At 44.1% G+C, this 25,887-nt stretch overlaps 2 protein-coding genes across 3 annotated transcripts; one reads left to right on the plus strand and one right to left on the minus strand.

Annotated features, from left to right (window-relative positions):
• Positions 1-571: 571 nt before the first annotated feature.
• foxj1b (forkhead box J1b) lies at positions 572-4,637 on the minus strand. 2 transcript variants are annotated; one of them, XM_075457416.1, is made up of 3 exons: positions 4,396-4,637; positions 3,569-4,217; positions 572-2,982 (listed from the first exon to the last, which is right to left on the minus strand). In XM_075457416.1, the coding sequence occupies exons 2-3, from the start codon at positions 4,139-4,141 to the stop codon at positions 2,128-2,130; spliced, it is 1,428 nt and encodes a 475-aa protein (XP_075313531.1). In that variant the 5' UTR covers positions 4,142-4,217; positions 4,396-4,637; the 3' UTR covers positions 572-2,127. The 2 variants fall into 2 exon arrangements, with proteins under 2 accessions (XP_075313531.1, XP_075313532.1); XM_075457417.1 differs by lacking the exon at positions 4,396-4,637 and having other exon boundaries at positions 3,569-4,387.
• Positions 4,638-8,336: 3,699 nt separating this feature from the next.
• Positions 8,337-24,602, plus strand: ubald1a (UBA-like domain containing 1a). The gene is made up of 3 exons (XM_075456860.1): positions 8,337-8,614; positions 9,235-9,294; positions 22,150-24,602. The coding sequence occupies exons 1-3, from the start codon at positions 8,507-8,509 to the stop codon at positions 22,468-22,470; spliced, it is 489 nt and encodes a 162-aa protein (XP_075312975.1). The 5' UTR covers positions 8,337-8,506; the 3' UTR covers positions 22,471-24,602.
• Positions 24,603-25,887: the final 1,285 nt, after the last annotated feature.

Raw genomic sequence — 25,887 nt, forward strand, 5'->3', positions numbered from 1 at the left:
GGAAATTAGTTGTTTGTGAGAAGTTTCACAAGGATGTTAGCATTTAGCTAAAAGCACTGTGCCTCCCAGTATTATCTTAATTTTATCTATATTTTTCCAATTAGATAATTTTATCTTTTTCAGTCTCATTTTAAACCACTGTGGCAGGTGCTCGGCAAGATATAAGTGCTTAACAAGCTATAATAAAGAACAACAACAAAAAATTCCTCATCCCTAAATCTAGAATTTTGCATTGTCATGTCTGCCTCATTTTACTGTACAAGTGTTTTTGCTATTATCTCCCCCCTGTATGTTTAACATACCAGGCGAGTCTAGGCCTGTCTGCACTGATTAATGATAAACCCTGATAGACCGTTTATCTCTTTATTACACTCACACACACACACACACACACACACACACGCACGCACACACACACACACACACACACACACACACACACACACAAATTTAAGCCAAACAGTACACCTGACCACTGTGCTATGCTGCTCTCCAACAGGTGTAGGTGTTCAGATCTTTGATATTTAAAGTGAAAGCTTGTTTTGACAGCTATTTCTTTAATTGACACCATTTATTGCATTCAGGCATGATTGCATTTTCAAACAGCTTTAAAAAAAAGAAGTACAAATGAATGTATCATGGTAGGGTTAAAGAGGCATCCAACAATAATCAATATGATACAACGCGAGTGTCTATAAAAGGAAAAGTTATATACCTCCCCAACCCCTGCACCCCTTCTGATTAATTTTATGAAAACAAACAGTACAAAAAAAAAGAAGACATACACAAATAATCAGTTATGAGAAAAGAAATATCCATCAAGCTCCTTTTCTCTTAGTAATCAACACAGAAACCCCAACAAACTGCATATTCCTTATCAACAAATTTGGCGCGGTATCATCAAAAAATGCCAACTGTTATTTGAACTATTTGAAAAGAAAGACTGAGAGCACTTGCCAGTTTGAATTATTGCAGTATTGACTTCAGTGTTCTAAAAGAGGCCGGTATGAACAGTAGTAGTATAATGTGCATTATTTCATTCTGATTAGTATAAACGTCTAAAAACATAAAGTTACAACCAAAATAAAACAAATAATCCTTATCAAATGCTGTCTTGCTTCTCTAAAACCACTGCCTATCAAAGTGCATAATGTTTGATTTCATGACTCACCGTCTGTCATCTATCTTTATCTGTCTGCTCCTCTTTTTGCTTCGCAATACATAAATGTAGATAAGTAGCAAATGATCTTGCCGAGCTTCGTGCTATACGCTTTAGTAAATATAAATATATATTAAATTGACTATAACAGAGTCATAAGTGACTGCTTTCTAATCTCTTGCTATGAATTTCAACTTTTTATGTCTCCATTTAGCTTTGAAAACTTCATCTTTTATCGTCACATAACACAGACAACTGGGATGAATGGCGGATTTCACTGCATGTTAGTAAAAAAAACAAAGACGTTCATGCTAACGTAGCACAATAGAAACCTGTATGTCCTCTCAGTCTCGTATTGATAGAGTTTTATTCTGTTGCGAGTGCTGTGACGGAGTGATGGTGGTGGGGTTTTCCTCGATTTTCCTTTCCACTGTCACTATCAAAACCCCCAGAGCAACAGGTAGCCACAGTCCAGTCCAGCTCCTAATATTTCAGCTTCAGAAACTCCACCTTAGTCTCAGTTTTATGGGCATAATCACTTCATCTTCATTTTACTCCTTCTGAAAAAGTCACTGAGAGCAAAAGAGGTCCATGTGAAGATTTAATTTGGTATATGTAAGTCTGTTCTGTTGTCATTCCACTCATTTAAATGATTTGATGTCAGTGTTGCCTCATGTAACGCACTTCTTTCTGACACCCACAAGAAAAAGTGGAAGTCCGCTTCAGGAAATAATCAAGATTAATTGTGATTCGGAACAGTATCTTCTTCAGGACAGGGTAGATTTCACGGGATCACGATCAAGTGATGGTTACTGTAAATAAAGGACAAATGCTGCAGTGTGCTTTGCAAAAATGACTGGAGGGAATAAGAGGTGACTGAAGCTCTAACTGTGTTATCCAGTCAGATAATGCAGAGATGGACCAGATCACAGAATGTAAATAATTTGGAGTCAGTCTACTTTCAAACGTCATTCCCATGGCTGCATCTCTGTGAAGAAGCCCTCATACAGACCAAAGCCCTGATCCAGAGTCAGAGGAATGGCCTGTGCCTCCTCTTTAATCTCCTCCCATGGTTGCAGCACTGCCTCTCCTGGCTGCTCCGGGAACAGTGCGGGAGGCTCATCGAAATGCTGCAGGTGGTGGTGGCTCAGGAGCAGCTGATCCTGGTCCAGCTGCTGCTGCCGATGCTGCTGCTGAGCCACGTGGAGCTCTCCCATGTTGACCATGCACTCCATAGAAGCAGCGCTTAGGTCCATATAGCCGTAGGACTGATGGTGGTTAGGGTGCTGGCTCTGAGGCATAACGTCCCCTCCTCCACACCACCTCCCCAGCCCTGCTGAGTGCTGCCTCTCCTGCATGGACACCTCCATCTCACAGCCCAGGGAGCTTAGTGCTGTGTTGATGTCCAAATCCTCAAAGGTGCTGCAGCTCCCGCTGAGAACGTCATCAAACACGGACGCCAGGTCAAAGTCCCCCCTCAGGATGTCTGCTTTGTTATTCTTTGTGGCTAACAGAGGGGACTCTGTGGCCCTCAGAAAGTTGTTGTTCTTCGAGGCCAGGTGCTTCCGTTTGCCATCAAACCCCTGGTGAGGGCAGGCATTTTGGGTGCTGTGATAACCCTGAGCCAGTTTGTTCTGTCTTTGTGTGCTACCGCTGCTGCTGTAGTGGTTAGCAGACATCCTCCTGCGTTTGAAGATGCCATTGACAAACATGTCGGCGTATTGAGGATCAATCTGCCAGAAGCCTCCCTTCCCCGGTTCATCTTTCTGTCTGGGGACCTTCTTGAAACACTTATTGAGGGACAGGTTGTGACGAATCGAGTTCTGTGACAAACACAAAGGGTGGGGATAAAAAAAGAAGACTTAACATGGACACAATGGCATATTTAATTCAGTCATGCGAAACTGAAAAAGCCACTTTGTCAGGGAGACAGGAGAGTGGGCGTTGGGTGTATTGTTGTTGTTTGTATAGAAAAGCAAATGCTCCTAATGAGGCTTTCTAGTAACAGACAGCTCTGTGCATTTCAAACATGTTCAGCTGTGCTTAGCTGCCATCTCTCTCAGGAGCCCTCATTAACACACATGTACTCTCTCTCTCACACACACACACACTGGAGTGCTTTCTCCACCTCATCATCATTACCTTCAGACAAAAAGCCTGTATAAGAATGGAAATAACAGACAGCCCACTCTCGGGTAAATAAACACTTGTTATCAGAAGCATAAATGAGACAGAAGAGGTTTAAAAATGTGTTGAGCATCTGTGTTGTGCTTTTGCCTGATGTTCTGTGGACTACAGATAAAGTGCGTAATGGTGACACACAGAGTCAATTGCGAAGCCCTCCCTTCCTCACCTCACCATTTGTCAGCCTCATAAATTATATAGGGAGAGTTATCCGGTCTCGGTTACCTGCCAGCTGGGCTCCGCGTGTCTGTAGTAGCAGAAATTCTCCGTTATCCAGTTATAGATGGTGGACAGAGTCACTTTGGGCTGTTTGCTCGCCTGCATAGCCATGCAGATGAGAGATGCGTAGGAATAGGGTGGTTTGACTTTGGGGTTGGTTTTGTAGTCCACCTCCACCGGAGCGCTTGCCTGAACCGGGATCTGCGCGTAGCCGGGTGAGGGGTGTGCGCAACTAGAAAACCGCGGGGCCGCCGTAGAGTCGCTGCCGGAGGTGACAGGGCTGCCTAAATACAGAGGCATCCCGGTGGCAGCGGTGTCCCCGGCCGGAGGGCTGGACGGAGAGTCGGTGCCAGCTCGGGGGAAGCCGAGGCGTTTGAGGAAAAGGTGCTGCTGGGAGGACGGACACCCGTTGGGTCGCTCCGGGTCTGCGCTGAGGATGGAGAAATTCTGGAGCCAATGGAGGCTGGTGAGGCTGTCGTCGAGGGGGGAGTCCCACCCGGTGACCTGATCCTCCGGGAACGCTGCCAGCCATTTCTCCTTAAACTTGTTGGCAATGTCGGGGCTAGTCAAGACTGGCATCCTTGGTTTTAAGCGCGCACGAGAGGCTAAAGATGATCAGAAGGTCTTTAAACTGGCATTTAAAGTTCAGTCTCCGCTTTAGGTGAAGGAAAAAAGAAAAAAGGAGGAAAAAAATAGTTGTTAAATTAATTTTCAAGAATCATTCACACCCAAGAGTGCAATAAATCACCAAAGACGGAATGTCTGCGCAAGATTATTCAAAATAATCAACATATTAATCCCACAGATTGTTAAATGATGCGTAAATTCCCTACCTCCGATGGCTTGCTGGAGGAGATGCTCTGTGTGCACCTGTTGCAGTCCGTCCCTGCCTTTCCTCTCCAAGGACTCAGCGGCGCATCTAAACTCTGCGCAACAAGTGCGGCGGGGGTAGGGCGAGAAGCATCCAGCTCATACAGAGGATAAGAGGGAAAAGAAAAAAAAGGAGACACTTAAGACTGATCCATGACGACTCGCGCAAACCGGGCTTTCCTGGAGTGTGTGTAGGAGCTCAAGAGGTGAGAATATGTGGAGGTTGTAAAATAAAGTCGCTCATAAAGCCCGAGAGACTGCCCACCATCCCTTTAAACGCCTGGGAGGATTTCTGATTGGTTGGCCACATGTTCTTGTCTATCCAGGTTTTATTAACATATACCCTCCCCACAACCACCACCTCCCAATCCAACCCCCCCAAGCCCTTCACTCTATAGAGCGAATGTTTAATGAGTGGACACGTATGGTTGCACATAAGCTGCAGCAAGAAGTGCTATTTTATCTTCTCTTTGTCACTCATTTTTGCCCCGGCCACGGAAGCGGGCTGAAATATGACCCCTGTGGCGCGCGTCACTGCCGCGCGGCTGGCGCTGTAATAGACGCGCCACAGGTCCCGCTCTGCCCTTGCAAAGAGAGCAGCTCACACAAACCTGTGTTTCTGAGTTCGTCTTTTAACGTTTTTTTTTTCAGGGCTGATACTGTGCTGACTTAAGACGTGGAAAGACAAACACACGATGTGCACATAGACTGGGAGTCATGGATCCTGTATCCTGGACCAGACAAAAATCTCCTGTGAATTATTTCCAGTGGTTGTTACTCTCTATCCATAACCACTGACACCCCCCCTCCCCCCTATTTCTTTTCTAGATCATTGTCCTTTCACTCCTTTGACTTGTTTTGTGAACATTTCTTTTGGTTTTCAGCTTTGGTTTATCAGTTTCAGTGTGGTTCTCTGAAAAATATGCTGTCTGGAACGTCATTGTGGTCACTCTTGTCACTCTGCACCTCAGGGCCACGTTGGAAATAAAGCAACAACCAAATGCTCATAAATATATATTTGAGGAACAACATTGGTTTTAGGCCAACACCAAGCTGCAGAATGACAGAAATCTCTGTAAACTATAGGGTCCTGTTGCTTTATGTTTGATGCAACACATCTATTTTTTTCATATCTATCTGCATTGTAAAGGCACATCAGATAAATGGTCAAATGGATAAAAAACATGAGTCTGTACTCTGTACAGTCCTGTGCAAGAATCTTGAGCCACACCAAATTTCTTTATATGTTACCAGGGAAAGGGAAATGCATGCAATTCATTGAAACAAGCAAACAAACTTTTTTTGGTCACTTCTTTTACCCTCCACTTGTTCCTTCAAATTTGTAAGCACACACTGCACACCAGGCTGAGATGGCACTTTGGGAATCACTTTATTGGTGCAAAAATCTAATTTTATGTGCATAATACTGAGTGATATTTGGCTCTTTCCTTTACTTTCTTTTTCTTCTCTTGTTTTTCTTTTTGTAGATGCAACTAAAGAAATAGGAACAAATTACATGCCTTACAGGTTGTTCTTAACAATTTGGAAATTACTTTCAGTGCTAAGTTGTGAGTATGACAACACTGATTCATCTCTTTAGTCAGGGGTCTTTCTTTAGGCTTGAATGATTCATACAGGCCAGTGTTAAGTATCTTAACAAGAAACCGCATTCTTCTGAAATGGGAAAAAAATTAACCAAAGTACATGGAGAAAAAAAGACCTTCAGAAAGCCCGAAGAACAATCGCTCAAGACCAGTTAAAAAATAAATACATGAAGGTCTCGATGCTTGAAAGCAGAATATGAAGAAATGTTGGGTGGCCCAAGGCTTGTGCACAGTGCTGTAAGCTTTTAAATAATTCAAACACATACACTAGAAATATTATAATGGTAAAAGCGTATAATGTCCCAATCTTTAGTGATACAAACTGCCAAATAACTGAAATATTATATAAGTGGACCAGTGTTCATCAGATCCCCAAGTCTTCATCAATCCAATTAATTGTGCAAACATTTCCAAACAATTTCTGTTTAAAAAAATATTTTATCCAGTGTTGTGTAGGGTGAAGAGTAAGTGCAGGAACACAACCCCTTTCATAAAATCTGAAAAAAAATGAAGAAGAAGAATAAATAAACACGGAATTTCCTTCAGTTTTAGCATTCAAAATGAACTGTATTTCTGTAAAGTCAAAGCAATTGTGCATTATGGGGAAACACTGCCACCGTGTGGACTGTTCAACGTAAACAATGCAATCTGATGAATTGGAGTAACTGGTGTCTTGATAGTTTATAGGAGTGTGAAGGAGATGGTCTGGGTTGGCATCCCAGTCTGAATTCCTTGCCTCTTAATTCAGATGACAAATGAACCCTGTAATAGACGTAATTTGAATCATTAGGTTGCTGTTTTTTGTTTGACTCTCTCATCTGAGATCCTGCCACATATGTTGTTAAAGGTGCGTACTGGCGAGCTAGTAATTACCCACGTTTATACTCTAATGCAAATTTAAAAAAAAGATTCCTGAGCGCACAAGAATCTTGCAACCACTTGAGCTGACATTTCTATGCCAAATAGGAAGCCGCACATTTTTTGTGACCTACAATCTGTAGATCTAATACTTCTGAAGGAGTCTTTACAACAACGCCTCGACTTTGTTGTCACTGCAAACGTCCAAAACTGACGCCAAGAAGGCGAAGCTGTTAACCAGCATGACCACATCAATGATCGGATGAGATAAGACATTTCTGTTGAGAAACCTCCGTTTTTATTTGTGGTGTCAAAACGTGATGATGTTCCAACGAATGTAATGTAAGGTTTATTTCGGTCAGTTCTTCCTTCCACCAGCAGGTGTCTCTGATTTCATTCTTTACCACCATCCTCAAACAGCGGCTTCTGCAACTACAATGTTTACAGTTTACAATTACCCATAATTCTGAGCGGTATGTGTGTATTGATATCACAGGGCTCATCTTACTCACAACTTGCACAATACAACTACTGATACAGAGGAATCTTGCCTCTCCTGCCCCTATTCCCTCAACATTAGTGAGAGTAAAAGCAAAGGATTTTTATGTTGTAGTTTTTTTTAATTTAACGGGAGCGTATTCTGATAAAAGGAACAAGACGGGCTCTGTTTTGATGAATTATTCGATGTTATATGCTCATTAACTTAATAAAGCTGGCATTATTGGATACTTAAGTGGTTCAATTGTGTCCACATGACCACCTGGCCAAGTCTAATATTTTCTTAAACCAGTGTCACCAACTTTCTAACCATCTTTAGGCAAACGAGAGGAGGGCTCGTCTCCATACGCTCCGTTATTAAAACAAAGGGTAGATAAATGGGGACACGAAAAAATGTAGTACCGCCGCAGTCCGCGCTGATATGTGCAGAAAAGCTGCTGCACTCATGCGCTACGCACAGATAGTGGTAATTCTGTTAGGAGACACGACTCTGTGCTCACCCCCGGCTATCGGCTGTACCCTGATTTAACTCCGAGCGATATAATTGGTGATGGTGGATTTGTTTACCTTATTTGGCAAGCTAGCGACACAGCGCGCGTGGGAATTGGACGAGAGGACCCGTCATTCATAAAAGGCAACCTCCTGGAGCTTTACAAACAAAGCGCGTGCTCACGGGATTTGTAGTCCAAAACAAACCCTTACCGAGACTCCTGTGACTGGTGTTTACCGCCTTTGCGGTGATTCCAAAACCAAAAATGTGTCATATTTGAAAACTCAATAGCTGCGATGTGCTGTTTTAGTGCGGTTTATGTTTAAGTATCAATAATCAGCCTGCACCAGACGGGGAAGCACAAACCGACTCGAGACCATTCGCTTGCAGCATACAAGTCCCACCGGCGATACCCTCACTTGATTGGCTGCGTCCTTCCGTCAATCACGCAGTGTTCCTTCCACTACCGCTCCTACAGTAAATATTTGTGTTTGCTCAACCGGCTGTAATGGTGGACGAGTGAGGCAGAGGGACGGAATACAACTAGAGAGAAGAAAGAGGAAAAACGGTCGAAAGTCTGCTTCAGAGCCAGCAGCCGCAAGTAGGACACGGGCTTCGTCGAAAATGGATGAACTCAAACATCAAGTCATGATTAACCAGTTCGTCCTGACGGCGGGTTGTGCGGCAGACCAAGCGAAGCAGCTATTGCAAGCGGCACATTGGCAGTTCGAGGTAAGGGTGAGAAGGAAGAAAAAAAAAAAAAGGAAATGATAAGGCTTCGGCGGTTAGCCACTCGGCTCATGTTTATGTCTGAACCAACGCTAGTTTAGCCTCGAGCGTCTGCCTCTCGACGCTTTTTAAACATATTATAATTCAACACAAAACAAAGCGTCACTGTTGGCTCAATGTTCAAGCCAGAACTTTTGTTGTGATTAAAGTGAATCTACTGGTTCTCTAGCCAAAGTAAATCAGTTTGGAGCTCAGTGTAACGCACTCGGGCACCGCATATCCAATTAGACTTCACTCCAGATTAAATACTATAATCCGACACATGACAGCAATGTACAGGCGAGGCCAGAGTACTATTACGCAATATAGATGACCGCCGTATTGTATTGACCAGCCTACAGATAAGTGGTTGGGTTCGTCATTGTTTAGTCTACAATGAGACGGTTACAGATTAAGCTGACACTTGGAATTTTTAAAAATATTTTATTATTCCCAGCAGGCTCCTTAGATTGTTTGCGCTCGATGCGGAATGCATCAGCACAGAAAAACGACCTCTTTAGCCATATTTGATGCCTTTGTCAGACATGAAATGATGCAATTTTTTGATCTGTGTTTCATTTTAGACTGCCCTCAGTGCCTTTTTTCAAGAAACAAATATTCCATATGGCCATCATCATCAAATGGTGAGTGGGAGATGAAATGCTTGTTACACTTCTCATGTTTCTATTCATCATATTCTATCAAACCTTTTATATAAAAATAATTAAATATATATATATATATATAAATATATATATTTAATTTTTTTTACAGCTGGGATCTCTTTAAGACTATCATGCAGTATGGGGTCCTGTGGTAGCTCTCATAGGCCGAAAGAGATGATGTTGTACTAACAATAACAAAGCACATGTCGGCCATGTTGTGAGCATCCAGAAATAAACACAGAGCCGGCATGCAGCGCCAGCAGCAGCCACAGAGAGGGAGGGAGAGAAAAAAGGGACTGTGTGTACATTCAGAGGTGTCAAGAGTGCAGATTATTTTACTCAAGTGAAAGTACTGTTACTATGGTAACGCAGTCCTCAAGTTGAAGTAAGGTAACCTGCATAGAATCCGCTCTATTAAAATTAAAGGATGACTGAGAGGTGCAGCATATTTACCCTGCCTGTTCTGAATCTCACACCACATTTAGGCCTTGTTGAACGGGAACAAAACATTGCAAAGATTAATTTTTACAGTTGCAATCTATTTATTTATTTTAAATGAATGCCCTGTAAACCAACATAAGCACAGCCAGCTGCTGTTAATGAGCCCCACACAACGGAGCCCGCTGGCTTTCTTGTACTTGGGGTCGAATTAGTCCTTCAGATGTGAGCAGGGATTTTCATTTTCTCCACGTCGAGCCTCAGATGAACGTGACTGAGATTCAGAAGATCAGGCCTCCTTGTAGGTGTTACTTTGTTACTTTTGGACCGTGGGTAGTGGTGTTAGAATGAGCAAAGGTGCTCGGTGTCTGAATCCGACTCTGGAACGCAATCGGCTGAAACTCTACTCAAGCAGAATTCCTTTTTAATGCAAATAAAGTGCAGTAATGCTTGAAATGTTTGCCTCGACTCACCCACGAGAATAAATGTAATTCATCACTTCTCTGTCTACGTATGGGGGGGAACAAGGAGCCAGAGAGATATTATTCCTGTCTTTTTTTTCCATTGTATCAGCTCAGGTTGATGGCGGAAGGCAGGGTCTCTCAGCTTCTGTGTAAGAGAGAAAAGAACGTCAGCTGCCTCTCACAAATAGACCCTCGTGCTGCTGCATTCGCTTTGTATAATTCTGCTTTTTGTTTTTTTTCCCTGATTGGGTTATTGCTACCCCTGACACAACGCACGCCGGGGACTTATAGGGGGCAATCCAATCAGATCAAAGCAACCTGCGATGCTTTAGCGTCGCAAGACACCCGCGCAGTGGTCGAACATTACGAAACGCTGGCACTATTTGATCCAGCTACAATCCTTTTGTTTGCAGCTGCATGCATGGTAGCATCCAGCAACAGCTGCCGGCTGGAAGAGCCTGACGTGGACGTGAGGGGATTTGGGCTGAAATTGTCCGTCGTTCGCTGGTGCTTTGTGTCAGAGCTCACTCTGGGTGCGTTTGACTCGCTGCTTGTGCGGCGCAGGCGGTCGTCAAACCGCTAAACATTTTCGCCGTGCCGTTTCTGAATGAGGGAGAGAGATGTTAGGACAAAGGAGGATGTCGTTTTCATCGCGCAAGCGTGTCCACATTTATTCCCCTCCGTGTAGTGCGATATTATTGCTGATCAGCACAGAAACTGAGCTCACACTGAGCCGACGCGTCTCTATCAGTGCTCCTGTAACAAAGAGAGGCAGGCAGGCCTCCTTCATCATTTTATCATCTCATCAGTAAATAAGAGCGTTGGGCTTCCATTTAGCTCATGAAATGTCTCACTTTAATTTAGAGGGCAAACAGTTGGCCAAGAGCTGCCCTGCTTCAACTGCCAAATAGGGCTGAGCTCGCTGCAGAGAGCCGATAATGTGTCAGAACACAGAGCATCTCTACCTGTGTTCTTGCATAATCACAAGTTCACCAGTATGTGAGTGTGTGTTTGCACATTTCACACACGCGTCTGTAGCCTGCGCACGTGTAACGTGGGTGTTTTGTAAACGGTACTACAGTAGGGCAGCGTTTCCAACCTCCCTGCAGCTTACCGGGCCTCGGTGCTCGTCGGTATACAAAACTAATCCACTTTGGTATCACTCTTAGCTCCCTTGAAGCAGTATTTCTGCAGCAAGTGCCGTTGCATCAATGTTTTGTGTCACAACACAAACTGAACTCATCCTTGAGATTGGTGTTTTGGCTGGAAGCCTCACCCCAGACCCAGTGGCCCCAACTGATACCCTGTGGACATGCAATTCTTGGCAGCATGGCAGCATTACGACACCATGTAGGTCAGTTGGTTTGTGGATACTGTTCAGAGGGACGGTTTATGCTTTTGTGTTCGAGGCCCAAAGATTGATTTGTGAGCCTGAGTTCAGTTTTGCAAATAGTCTTTCTGTCTATATTTGGCATCGTGGAGAAGAAATGATCTCAACTTCAAAGACACTATTTCTAGTCGGCTCTTGTTTACCTGTGCCTCAGTTTTCATCTTTAGCATCATTTATGTGTCACATTGACTGCGTCTAATATCAAGTAGTGCAGTTAGATGGTCCACTCACCACCACAGCCTGGTAAAATGCAGCAAATGCATGAGGACTCAACGGATTCTCATGTTAGTTTCTCTTTGAAACTCAAGGGAGTGCCTGTGTTTTGTATGGAAAGTAGCTACAAAGTTCTGCAAAGACACACATTTAAGACTTGTTTGTTTTTGCAACACGTAGACGTTGAGTGTGTTTCAGTTAGTCACACAGCCGCAGGCGGACAATGCGAGATAAATGGACGACGTGTCATGGGCAGATTGCGTGTTTATCTTTGTGCTTTTGCATGAAGTCGCTGAAGCTTGTTTCCACATCTCATGATAGACGTCCAAGCCTTAATCAAATCCCAACCTGCTTTATGTTTCATATGACCCAACCCAGTTAACTCCCAGTTTTTCCCCTCCACACACATTCATACACAGGCACACACACTCACAGACACTGTCTGCCCATACAAACACTGCAACCGCAACACATTCCGACAAGATGCAACGCTTGCACCGACTCAAAATGGACCCTTTCAGTGCAAAAGAGGGCAGCTGTAACTAGGACCGCGCCTCGCTTCTTTCCCCACATTATACATCATCTCCTCATACCTCCCTTCATCTCTCACTAACCCGCTTCTTTGTTTTTACACATGCAAGACATCAGGCTCTAGAATTCGAGTTACCACTCATGTTTTCTGTTAGAGTATTTTATTGCCGCGGCGGCATCCTTTAGTTTTAGCATCGTTCTCAAGGCAATTAGCTACCACAGTACAACATAGCTGCACGTTTGCTCACTTGGCAGCAAAATGTTTTGTCTCTTTGTCTTTGATGCTAATTCTTCTCATTAAACATCATCCACAGTTTCTGAGCCCCGGGCTGTTTAGTTTTCATCTGTAATTTAGTGGGATGGCAGGGAAATTTTCAAGGCATTTAAAAAAAAAAAAAAAGATTTATTGACGTTGGTGTGAACGACAGTATATCTGGTGCTTTGTCAATTATATCCTATCATACATCTGTTATGTCAGCTGTCAGAAATGCTCTTTCACTTATATATCACCGCCTTTTAAAATAGTACTTGACAGAAAGCTATTGGTAATTTGGGAGAACTACATGAGTGTGTTTTCTTGGGAAAGATTTCACGTAAACCGATACCTTTCTGAGCGCACAAGCAACTTTGGGAAGCCATCATCATCAATTCAGCCAGCGTGGTTTTTTTGACTAATCTCAGCTGGAAACCGCCCGTGTCCAAGTGCTTTGGACGGAAAAACACCGTTCACAGCAATATCAGTTTCCATGATTAATTATTCTCCATGTTGGTCACACATAGCCACAATAAAGTGAATGAATCCTCATGTGACCACAGAGGAGGAAGGAGCTCAGCTGGGCGACTCTTCCACTGCTGTCTGGGAACATGTGATTCTATCATGTGTCTAAGCTGCGAGGCAAGTGAACCAAACCACAAAGCTGGCTTGTCATGTGTGTAAATTCTGTCACGGCTTTGGCTGTTCTAACCGTTTAGAGATATTTAAAAAAAATAAAAATAACTAAAAGAAAATGGAGTCACTTGGCGACATATCTAGCTACCTTTTTAGACGAACTAAACCTAGTTCCCACGAAGGGGCGCCTTCGGTTCTACTCTGAGCGTCAAATCTTTGCTTTTCCACCGCACCCTCCGTCTGCTCTGCGAGTGTCGTCAGCGCGTCGAGTTGTGAGCTGCACCTTTTATGTGTAGGATTTTAGTCCAGTTGGGTCACAACTATGAAGTCGGCCGCTGGTTGATAATGGGATCTCAAGCGGCTGCGTTATGGTCAGCACTTCGTACGCAGCTTGTGCTCTTTTTCTGAGAAGTGAAAGGAAAACCGTAAATAAGAGGGACTGCATGGAAGCAACTTGTGTAAGCGCAGTCAGTGGGAGAGAGCCAAATGGACGACACTGAGTGTTACTTGGCAGAATAAGCGTAATCAATACCATATTAGAGTATTAAGATACTCTATTAGCATATTTATTGGACAACTCCAATTCCAAAAACGCAACCTCAGCACACTTGGAATCCTGACATGACTTGCTATGGCCTCAGACACTTTGTTATAACAAAACCGTTAAAGGACTTTGGTGCATTTCTGGACTATGACAAACGGCAGAACTTACAGACGTCCTTTATCCTGATCCAGTCCCGTGGATCTGGCCCACTCGAGCCACATTGTCTCTGTAAGCATAAACATTGAGCGTGCTGTTAAAACAAATCAGCAAGAAGCATTTAGAGAACTTAAGAGACTCCCACTTCTCATAAACACAATCCAATTAACCTATATGTTGTAACACTTAAAAAGTAAAGAAAAGGGACAAACAAAGCAAACGGCTTCTTTCTTTGAGTGATGACTTGTTTTATTGTGCTGCAACTGCCATTCATCACAAGCATCACTCAGATTGTGAACGAAACCGATATGATGGAGGGCAACGTTCAGCTCTGAGCCGGGCACGGTGTCGTCAAAGAAAAGTATATGGTACAGCTGGGTGGTGATAAAAGCAGGCAGGAGGTTTATAAAAGTCTGTTTCCTGGCAGTATGAACACCCAGGAGGAGAAAGGAGGAGGGTTCGGTCTCCACGTCTCTGTGTGTGCATGTTTGAGGGGGCGTTTTTTTGGTAACTGCAAACACTTGGGTTTTGGTGTCCGGGTGTGGCGTCGAAAAGGGATTTTTTAGAAATCCCGACTTCTCTCGCCAGCGTGCGCTCTCATCTCACTGAGAAAGGTGTGTGGTGTGTTCACACCGACGAGTGCGAGGCGTGAACCAAGCTTTGACAATAAGGATGACTCACTGCTTGCATTTCTCTCTGGTTTCTACCTTCATTACTTGATCATCGAGGGAGGCCAACTGGCCTCCGCTCCTGCTGTAGACATGACTTACTGAAGTTTATTTAGGGTAATAAGTGAAGTCTGGATTACCCCCCCCCCCCCCCCCCCCCCCCCCCCCATTGGGATTTTGTGCATGCATGTGGAATATAATTGGTGCACGAAGCGAGGTGTTTCAGATTTCAGACATAATTATGTCTAGATGTGTTGGAGTTGTTAATGGCTGTGCATGCAACTGTGCTGGATATCTGTGGGGCCTTTACGTGCGTGTCGTACTGCAACGCCAAGCATTTAACCACATCTGAAGAGGCTTGGCCTGCGCACTGCATGTTCCAGCATGTTGCTCTGCATGTTTCCAGGAGCACGGCTTCCCAGAACCCCAACCACACACACACACACACACACACACACTCACAAATGCTTGTGCATGGACAGACGGACAGAGGAACTTTGGCTCAAGGGACCTCAGGGAATTGGACTCAATGTGGGATGACTGCAAGGACCAGATGTGTTTATGAGTGGTGGAGTTGGATTGGGTTTCACGCTGACACTTAGAGTCACAGAGTACACTTACAGACGCACTCGATGGTTACTCGTACGGCTGCTGAAACACAAGCAGGACACGGGAACCTTGCGTGTTGCATAAAGGCAGTGTTGTCAGATTGGTCCCTGGCTTGTGCTCTCGGGTCAGCTTATTCTGTGCTCTGCCGCTGGTACTTAGTCCTATTCCTGCAACTGTCACCGCTCAATGTCTCGTCCATCCTCTCCTGCTTTTCTGACATTCATGACCTTCGACTCTGATCCTCTTCTGTCTAAGCCCTGCTCTTCAGTTCCTTAATTTGATCTGTCAGTTCACTTCAGAGATTTGCAGGTTGACACCTTTGGGACTTAAGTGTAAAAAAAAAAAAGAAAAAAAAAAAGAAAGAAAGAACAAACAACTTTTGTCCAAACATACATATGACACATGATGCACGTCTAAAGCCAACATCACAGCTTACTCTCTTAAAGGTTTCACTCCTCTTTCTAGATACGAGTGGCCACTGTTCACCATTGTGAGCAGTGTGTTGTGTTCATTCCCATTTCTCCTACCCCGTGCTGTCCTCTGGCCACTCACTCTTCTAGCCAATCATCCGCTGCGTTTCTCTTGAGCGGCATACATTCGTGCTAACAACATTAAGCGGCACGTGGAGATTCCTAAACTCCTGGGTGACGGGTCAGGGGTGAGGAGGGCTGGTGACGGTCTCTGGAAACGCACAGAGAGAGAAGCCTCTCTGTGCTTGCGACAACCAACTCCTACAGTTTGAAACATGACTTCTAACTGTCACTTCACTGTTTCTCAACTGTGCGATGAGATATGGAAACAAAGACGCAGGGAGTTGTTAGTCTGGTCTAAGTCGACCCGATTGTTTTGACGTCGTGTCACCACGTTGTTTAGTATCATTTTGCCAGCATCTGAGCGTTTGATGGTGGTGGGGGTATGCAGCAATTGTGGAGGTTTAAGCAATCCGTCTATCTGTGAAGTCAGAGGCTTCTTTTTGTTTGTGTTGTGCTCTCAGTGGTTTCATAAGACAGCTGTTTCCAAACGGTCCGATTTTCTGTTGAAACTGCGAGTTTTATTTGCTTTCATTCTTTTGATTCGGCACGAGGGAATGCGTTGAACCCAAAGTCGTTCAGTTTTTTTTCTCCTTCAATAAACACCGTCCTGGTGACAGTGCCACAATATGTCAAGCGGTTATAGTTGCATTAGGTTTAAATGCAGAACTGCAGCTTTGAAAGCAAAAAGCGATGCATTGCTACAGAACACGTCACAAGAACACCCCTTATTGAAACATTTAACAGGCCGGCAGAATCATGTGCTGTTAATGCTGCAGCCGTCTGTTCAGCACTCCGGGCTTCATTTTCCTCTCCTCGGCTTTTTCTTTGCATTGTGTTTTAGCTTCTCTTGCTGCAGTTATTTTTATCCCTGATCTTTCATCGAGTATTTCTAGATCCATTTGTGCTCAGTTCATAAATGGGGAAACTGTAGGCTTCCCCAGGGTGTATTGTTCATGGGTGAGCTGTCATTCATTGATTACTGGTTGGTTACAGGTTTGGGAAGCACAACTCTTCCAAGTCCAGACAACATCTGTACTCTGCCTGGAAATTCATCCTCTTAGGAAACTTTTTAATATCAAACTTTTATTCTTGCTAAGTATTCATTTATATTAAAGAGAAGAAAAAAAAGATTTCCCCGACGGTATTGTTTGATTGGGCAATGTCTATTTCTTTCACAAACAAACCAACGTGCAGGAATATGACCCCAAGTCCAGTCCACTAGACTTTTTTTTTTTTCTATTTTTTTTTTTTTAACCAGTCATCATATTTAGAGACGTTTGGCTACATGTTCTACTTCCTTACTGCTCTTTTACACCCCTCAACTTCCCCCTTAATTGTCCTTTACTGCGAGCTTTAGCAAGAGTTGAATCAAGGTTAAATGCTGTTTCTCATTATTGCGTGGGAGGACAGACAGGGAGTCCTGTCAGCGTTGAATGAGACGCTCCCAAAGGTATTATTTGTAGAATTGCAACATGGACTGTCATAAGTCATGGAAATGACTACAAAAATGGCAAAATGTGTGCAGCTAAAGACGGAAGCTGCGAGTCAAGGTTTCTTACTCATTTCTAATCATTTAAAAAAACAATGAGAAGTTCATTTCGGGACATACTTCTTTGGAAACTTGTGCAGTGAATGGGGACATCGTTTCAGACGAAACAAATTCTTTTTAGATTTTAAGTGGTTTGACCTGGCCAATAGATATATTTGTATGAAAGTTTTGAAGATAAACTGTTAGAAGGTGGCAGGAAGGTGTCTGAGAAATGTATACGAGAATGTGGCTACTGAAGATACGCCTGGACGTTCCCGCTGCCAGAAATGTATCCGTTCAGATTTATAGCGGGGATCATTTGACCCGTAAGGTAACATATCCTGCCCACGAACCTGTCTGGTTACTTTTGGCACACATTTTCCCCAGCGGCAAGTTAAAATGTCCTGATGGGCTGAGACAAGCATGGGCTTGAAGGAACGAGGCGAGAGCTTTCGCTGTGTTTCTTTGTCTCGCGGATCTTTCGGCACAGTTTGCTTCGGGAGCTGAGATGCAAGTGTGTGAACTCAGCTCAGCGAGTTGTAGACAGAAGGGAGGTGGAGGGGAAGACAGGAAGAGGGAAGTGAGAGAAAAGCTAGTGATGGGAGAGAAAACGGACACATTGCGAGTTCTCACTCGTGTTTGCTGTAGAGAGAACAAAAAGATGCTTGATTAACCTGATCGAACAAGCTGTAACAAAGCTTTTATGTCATTTTGCCTTGTTTATGTCTCCCTCGTAGCTCATTTATTCGTTGTTAAGGTTTGGAAGAGTGCGTGAAACAATGCCGAAAAGTAGCCAAAACAGCTTTTTTTCCGAGCAGTAACTCAGTAACTAATATAACTAAATTAAAGGAAAGTAGATCACATTTGACTCCTTGGAGAATTTGGTTTAAAATTATTCTGACAGTTGGAAGGGAAAAAATCCTGAGACTGAATAAGAGCGCGAGTTATGAGATGGAAGGTAAACATGGCATAGAGATGCTTATTTAGGTTTGCGAGATGTGACTGGACCCTCTCAACAACTCAACAAGAGGATGGAAAGCAGGCTGAACTTGAGCTCGTCCGTGTTTGTGAACAAACACACACAAACCTATGCATGTAAACAGTCAGGCTTAAAGATGTATGGAGACTCAGCCCTTGAATGCTTGTAGTGGTCGCCGCCAGTCAGCCTCGCGCTCCCCAAGCTGGGCTCGGCGAAAGCCCTAAAGAGAGGGTGGACGGAGCCAGGCCGCTGTGGCCACAGTCGGTCCTGCCTCGGCCCCGTCCCGTCAACAGGAGATCTGTACTGCTCCCCTGTAACAACCGTCCCCATGGCAACTGCTCTCTGTTGGCTGTGTTTTGAACACAAACTGCTCCTCGCTGTCTGTTATTCCCCCTGTCTCTCCATCTGCGTGTCTTCAGCAAATGGCTGGACCTCTGCACTTTTTGCTTACAACAAACCTACACACAGTGTCATTCTGAAAATCCTCTCTCTGATACAATGGTAACACCTGCTTGTCTTTTTTTCTATTCCACATTCGCATGTGTTTTGCAGTTAAAGTTTGTAAAGTGTGAGTGGATGTATTTTTCGTTTTGATTGTTAAACCAGCACACAAAGGATCCGTAACTGAGCAAGCTTATCAAACCCCAAACAACTGCGAAACCCCGCAAACAGTCTTCATATTAACATGTATTTGTGTGGACATACAGTCCACGCTGCATGTGTGTACACAGGTAGAGAGTTTCACAAACGCAATGTCCGCCTCGGTCCGTGTCGTGTGTTTGAGATTCAGTGCCTTCATGTTGCCACACTGTCAGCAGGCCTTGCAGTGTTTTCCTGTGCTCCCGTCGGTGCAGAGAGAGCTGATCTGCTACCGGGCTGCTTAATGCACACAGTGACGGGCTTCCTCAGCATGCTGCATTAAACCTCTGCAGATTTTGAGTGCACGCGGTATGAAAGCTGGACGGAGTCAGCTGGTCTGAATCATGAAGCCAACGAAGAGGTGACTTTAAAGTCATTATTGAGTCACTGGGATTTGGCTCCAAAACATGTCTCATTTAAAAAGCATCATGACTTACTGAGTCTCCTTTTTCCCACAAGTCCGTATGGTGTTGCTCCGTTGTTTGACTCCCCCTGATCGGTTTGGTGGTGATTTGAAAAGGTAATTCCCCAGGTGAATAGATACAGGGCTTCAGAGAGAGCTACATTTAAGTTTTAGGTATTCACCCCCCCCAACTACACATGTTTTGTCCAAATATGGTCTCCTCTGGCTCTGAAAAAAAAAAAGACAAAAATGGTGACAGTCATGTGCTTAGGTCTTCAAAATGCCAAATTTCAAACTAGCGGGTGACATCATGCCACATCCACTTTAATACTTTACTCCAAAAGAATGAGACTCTTGTTATCCGTGAACCATTCAGCTGCCGTTAGACGCTAACTATATGCCATCATTGTGTCTTAGTTGTCTGGGAGTTGAAGACAGGATGTCTAAGTGTAAGCTCTACACGGGTACAGTAGACATATTGATGATGCTGGGACTGGACTCTGCCGAAGCTCTAATTTTTGTGGAGCTGTCTGATGAGCTATCGGGCCCGAACGCAGACATCTTGGCAAAGGTGGAGACAGCTGCTGTGTTTCTGAACCGGATCCTCGTCCCTGTGGTTTTGTTTCCTGTTGTGTTTCGGCTTTAATATGAGGCTGCAGCGCAAAATATTGTGTACGGGTGTAACATGAAGTCTTCCAGCTGACTGCAGGTGTGTTTTTCTACCTGCTTATCTGTGTATGTTTTTATGGATGAGTAAGTAAGATGCAAAAGCCTCAGTCGACATGCTGAAAGGTCACCAGTCAGCATTTTTTGCCTCCATGGCTGGCGGACTAAGAGGCAGAAGTTTTCTACCTGAGTACACACACACACGCACACACACACGAGGGTTACGAAATCCAATCAGCACGTCCCATCGCTGCCTACCAAGAACAGGAAGGAACACAGAGGGCATTTCAGCCTTCCACGGTATCTTTTTACTGCAGGAAATGGCCTCGGAGACATGAGCCAGCGTTTCCTGTCAGAGTGCACAGTGGACACGCTCACCTTTCATACCAGCGCGCCTCACTCAGAACCTCTGGCTCGGTGTAGCCCGGCCGTGCCTCAGACTGCGTATCTGCAGGACTAACCTGCTAGTCGCAGCACTTTTAGGGGGCAATGTGGTTTGATTTCACCCCCCGAGGAAGGAATGGTGTCCTGTAACTCAGGCACTGTTTTTTTTTTTTGTTGTTTTGTTTTGTTTTGTTTTGGTGAAGGCTGCATGTGTGCTAAGACTGTGTGTCACAGTCTGCACATCCTGGGTGATGGAGCCAAGAATAGATTAGATACCACAGGTCAGCTTTAGTTCTGGTTGTCAGCAAGGGGAATGTTGTTTTCCAGTGTTTCCTCCTCCTCCTCCTCCTCCTCCTCCTCCTCCTCAGCATGTTCAACTTTTTTTTTTGATTGTCCAATATCCATGTGTGACTGCAGCTGCTATTCCTCATGGCTGATTCACGCAGGCTGTGACTCTGCATTCTGGGAATTTCACGACGAAAACAAACACACCGTCAGTTTTAGTAAATCTGCTGAAAATCTTATTTGGATATCGTTGCAGTGGATAAGTTCTCTTTGAGAGCGCTTATGGGGAAAAATGTAAAGTCTGAAAGGGTTGATAAGTAACTTTCTGCCAGTTTTGAACGTGAAAATAGCAGCAAATATGGTCTATATATAATTTCGAGCACGGTCTGTCACGTCCGTTGTAACTTAATCTTAAGTACATTTCATCTTAGGAACAGTCCCAATCCAGGGAATTGTCCGGCTGTTTTCTTCCATCGTTGAGACCTGGTGATTAAAGGTTATTTTCTTTTATGTTGATGCCTCGTCCTGCCCTTTCGGTCCAGGCTCTTACTTTATTTTTAGATCACAACCCTCCTGCCTAAAGGTGGCTCCAATTCTGTGTCCCCGTGGATTTCAGTGGGCTGTTGTTTTCCTGAGCAGGGACGTAGAGGAGGAAGCAGGTCATGGAGCAGTGTGGGAGAAGCTGTGGTAGTTATGAGGAGGAGGAGGATGATGATGATGGTGAAAACTATTTCTGAGCAGCCAAACATGTTTAGATGGCCTGTTGGCTACAACGTGGTCGGTCCCAGTATTGTTTTTAGCACACAGGTGCAGTGTATGTGCTCTGCAGCTACAACAACTCCTCTGGCAGCTGAACAATAACAATGCTTGCACAGAGGAGGCTCGGGGGGATTTAAAAAGTCACAGTTTGTTTTGTCCGTGGAACATTTGTCTTGTGTGTATCCATAAAGCAGTCTTGCTCTCCCACCTCAGATTTCAGACCATGTTATATGTGAAACAGGAAGTGGATTGAAATGAAGTGCTGTGTTATCATTAGGACCCTCTACAGGAAGCAGCAAGCAGCTGGGAATCCCCTACATTTCCCTTCAGTTATTTCAAACAGCCTGCCTCCTTTTAAGGAGTCTCTGCCCAGAAGCAGTGTTGGAAATAGCTCTTTACTTGTGACCATTCAAGTATTAAAAGTGGAATAAATGCTGTATGACCTCGCTATTTTACAGCAACAAATTACACGTGCAGAAATCCACATTAAGCCAAAGGAAGTATCCATTTCTCCACTGATGGTAGCCTCGATAAATCCTTATGTGAAGTCGCATTCAAGGCTTTTTCTGTTGGTTCACAAATGGATCCATCAACGCCTCAATTAGTCACGTTTCCATCAGGAGCTAAACCGAAAAAAAATCTTAAAATGTTTGGAAAGGTGTCAAATTCTTGTCAAATGCATCCGGTTCCATTGAAAGCTCGCACATTAATCGATTAATCAAAATTGTTTTTTGTTCTTTCCCTCTTCCTCCTCAGATGTGCACCCCAGCCAACACACCAGCGACGCCCCCCAACTTCCCGGACGCGTTGACCATGTTCTCCCGGCTGAAAGCGTCCGAGAGCTTCAACAGCAGCGCCGGCAGCCCCATGGCTGCCTCCATGGCCACCTCACCCCCTCCCCCCCAGGTCGGCGGCTGGGGGGTCTCACCACATGTACCTAATGTGCCGCAACCTCCACAAGGACTCTGGACTCAGGGGCAGCCTCCCACGCAGCCCTGCCCCGCCTGGCCCATGGGTGTCAACCCGCACACAGGCGCCGAGCAGAAGGCTAGCGTAGCGATGGAGGCAGAGAGATGAAGGGCGGCACGGGACTGAAAAGCGGGGGAGGGGTGAATATGGGAAGGGTGGGAAGAGATAACGGGGAGAAATTATTTTGGTCTTTTTCCTAAAGAAATGCCCCCCCCCCCCAAAAAAAAACCCAACAACAAACGGATGATCTGGAAAGACGGAATCTACGCAAACCAAGACAAACTCATTGTGGACAATTGAAGAAGAGGAGAAAACCAATGCAAACGTCAACACAAAACTAGAAAGAAAAAAAAAGATACGCACACACATAGTAATAAGAGAGAGCAACTGAAAATTTTTGATAGTTTTTCCTAAGTAAACGCATACATGAAAGAAACGTTATCGAACTTAAAGAAGAAAAAAAACAGAAAAAAAGAAAAAAAAAAGAAAAAATTTGTCACGCCCAAGGATTCTTTGTGATGTTCAAGGACATTCAAGGCAGCAAACTTCAGTTTTTTGTTTAGTTTTTCTTGATTTTTAAGGGTTTTGGTTTTTTCTTTTCTTTTCCATCTTTTGAACCTGTGTTTTGTTTTTTTTGTACGACCGCTGGTGTTTCTGTGCTGCACGAGGAGAGAGGAACTTGCGATGCAGTATTTTAGCTCGACTCAAAGACCATCCTGCACTGGATTGTGGACTTAGAAGCATGTGAGCGAGTGGTCGGTTTGTAATCAGAAATGTAAAAACACACATTTATAGATGTGTGTGTGTGTGTGTGTGTATATATACATACATATATATATATATATATACACACACACACACACACACACACACACACACATTAGGGTTTAGCAGAAACACCTACTGTCATCCCCATCGTCAAAGGTGGGATTTTTCTTACCTCACCTGGTGGTCACCTGACTTCTTTCAGCCTATCAGGGATTCTTCTTAAACCAACTGTTGCCGCAGCCGACACAGGACATGTTTTTAAAGGTTTTTCCTTTTTTTTTTCTTCTTCTTCTTCTTGTTAAAAGGCAGCAGCCGCTCGGGTTTATGCTGACTGATCCTCTCTGCAATGGCTTTTTCCTGACACTTTTCCACCTGGACTCAACCCTGACTGCAACTGTCCACTGTATACTTTGGGTTATTACAAGAGAAAAAACGAGAAAATCATTGTTTCATATAATGTTGTTTATAATGCTAATTGTTATTGTTGAGAGTTAAAGGAGAAGGCTTGAGAACAGTGGGTGGGACTTAAGGTTGATTTTTTTATATATATATATATATATATATATATATATATTATTTTCTGTCTTGAAAGAGTGAACCAATCGCAGCTAAAATGACTACAGATTAAAGAGAAACAGAACTACTCCATCTTTTTAAATAGATTCACCACTTTGCATGACGTGTTCATAAACATCTTTTGTAGCAAACCTACATGAGGTCGAGACATGTTTTGGGAGGAGGTTAACATAAGTAGGGGGGGGGTCCATTCCCAAAGTTAATAGAAAACGCAATAGACGTCTCACCGTGGAGACTGAATTAGACAGAGTGTCTTTGATACGAGGAGCGCGAGGAGAAAACGGGTGCGAGACAGCTTCAGGAAGCCCACCGAGGGCGATTTGGGGACACTACAGACTACTTAGAGGCATACAGTACATACTCCCTCAGATACTGTATTGCAGAGGGGTTTTCACAGCATTTAAGTTTGTAGTTTCGACCAGTCGTTGGTCCATCGATACTGCTGAGGGACGGTTCAGGGGGACGGCCCTGAAATATGGCAATATTTTTAAATGCAGGGTCGGGCCCCTATTTTTAGTTTTTTTTTTTTTTTCTTTACTACATTGATCAAAGAAGACAGTGTAGGAGGAGATATTTTAAATAGCCAGAGTGGTCTTTTTGTTTTTAAAGGATAAAAAGATGATCAAGGATATGATTCTGAAAGAGTAACCAACTATTCTTTTTCTTATTATTTTAGACTTAACTAATGTTTGAATTCATCCTTTCTCCATGCTTTCATACTTTATTTGGTTTAATCAGAGCGTTTCTGGGTGGGCTCTGTTCCCATAAGGTTTCTCACGTATACCCCCACCCCCCCTGTATGACTGTATGAGACCATTCCCACAATATTTGTGGACTACCTGATAATTAACTTATCATTTTTGTGAACCTAAATAAATATTGTATGTCAACCTATACTTACTGGAGTGTTTGAATATTGTCAGAACAGTTGATTTGTTTGTTCCAATGTTCTTCAAAAACAAGAGCCCTTATGCACGCGACAACAAAGCATTGTGTTGCACGATGTGTAATGGAGACATTTGCATCGTAATCTCACCCGTGGCTACCTCTCATTCAGGTGGAATTAATACAATCGTCTGGCCAGACCTCACAGTCAAGTTCTGCAATCGTCTTTCTCCACTTCCTCTGTCTGTCTGAAAACAAAGTCATCTGCCTGGAGTTCCAGCAGTAAAACATGGAAGGGGCCAGAGATGAAAGCCAAATTGGAGAAGAGGGGAAAAGCTTTTCAAAGAGGGGGAGGGGGTTCAGCCCTGCAGCCATGTCTGTCTTCGCCTCCTTCAGTCCGCGGCTCCTTCGATGTAAACACAAACAAATACGGGCTGTCCACACGCGCGTAATTGCTATCCATCAACACGCACCACATACGCACACCCACGCATGCCAGTGGTGGTGGGGGTGGTGGTGGTAAAGGAGTGGGTCACAGGGTTCGCTGTGTCCTTATCTCACCCCCTGATTTGAAGGCACTGCAGCACAGTATCCTCACACAAAAGGAGGGCAGTAAACGAGGTCTTGAGGTCACGGTTACCTCAGTGATGTCATAAATGACTGAAAATATTGTTTGCTCCATGTGCCGGCGCTAAAACGGAGCCTCTCTGTAGCCATTGTAAACATACATAGACAGCACCGGGTGCCGTTAACCATAAACTATCTTATAGTTGCTGTTTAACTGCTCATGCTGAGTGCCTGCTGCTTCTTCTGTTTACTCCAAATAAACTGCTGACGTAAACAAAACACACATTACTGTGTATTCTGACCTTTACATTTCCCTGTGAACGCAGCACCGCAGATGAACACCTGTTTGTGCGTCGCAGCTGTATTGGCAACTTATCAGCACACATTTGTTCACATCCACACCTCCTCCTCCCCCCACGTCAAATGCGAGACATACCTCTGACGGCAGGGAGGAGAGCGATCGTTAACAAGGACATGTGGATGAAAACATGTAAGACGCTTTTAAATCAACCTTGTGGATCTTTTATGAGCGAGGAAATGAATGCGCCTCACTCATTTGACCCACGTTAGTGAGCAGGTTTTGTATTTTGGTGTAACCATAGGCTACATAGAGGAGAAGACAATGACTGGGCTGGTCTGACTCATGAGCCGACAGGATAAACAGGGTTTTCCATGATGCTTGAAACATTTGATCCAACACAGAAGTGGATATTTATAGAAAACATGAAA

This window comes from Odontesthes bonariensis, chromosome 23 (assembly GCF_027942865.1).
Source record: "Odontesthes bonariensis isolate fOdoBon6 chromosome 23, fOdoBon6.hap1, whole genome shotgun sequence".
Taxonomy (NCBI): Eukaryota; Metazoa; Chordata; class Actinopteri; order Atheriniformes; family Atherinopsidae; genus Odontesthes; species Odontesthes bonariensis.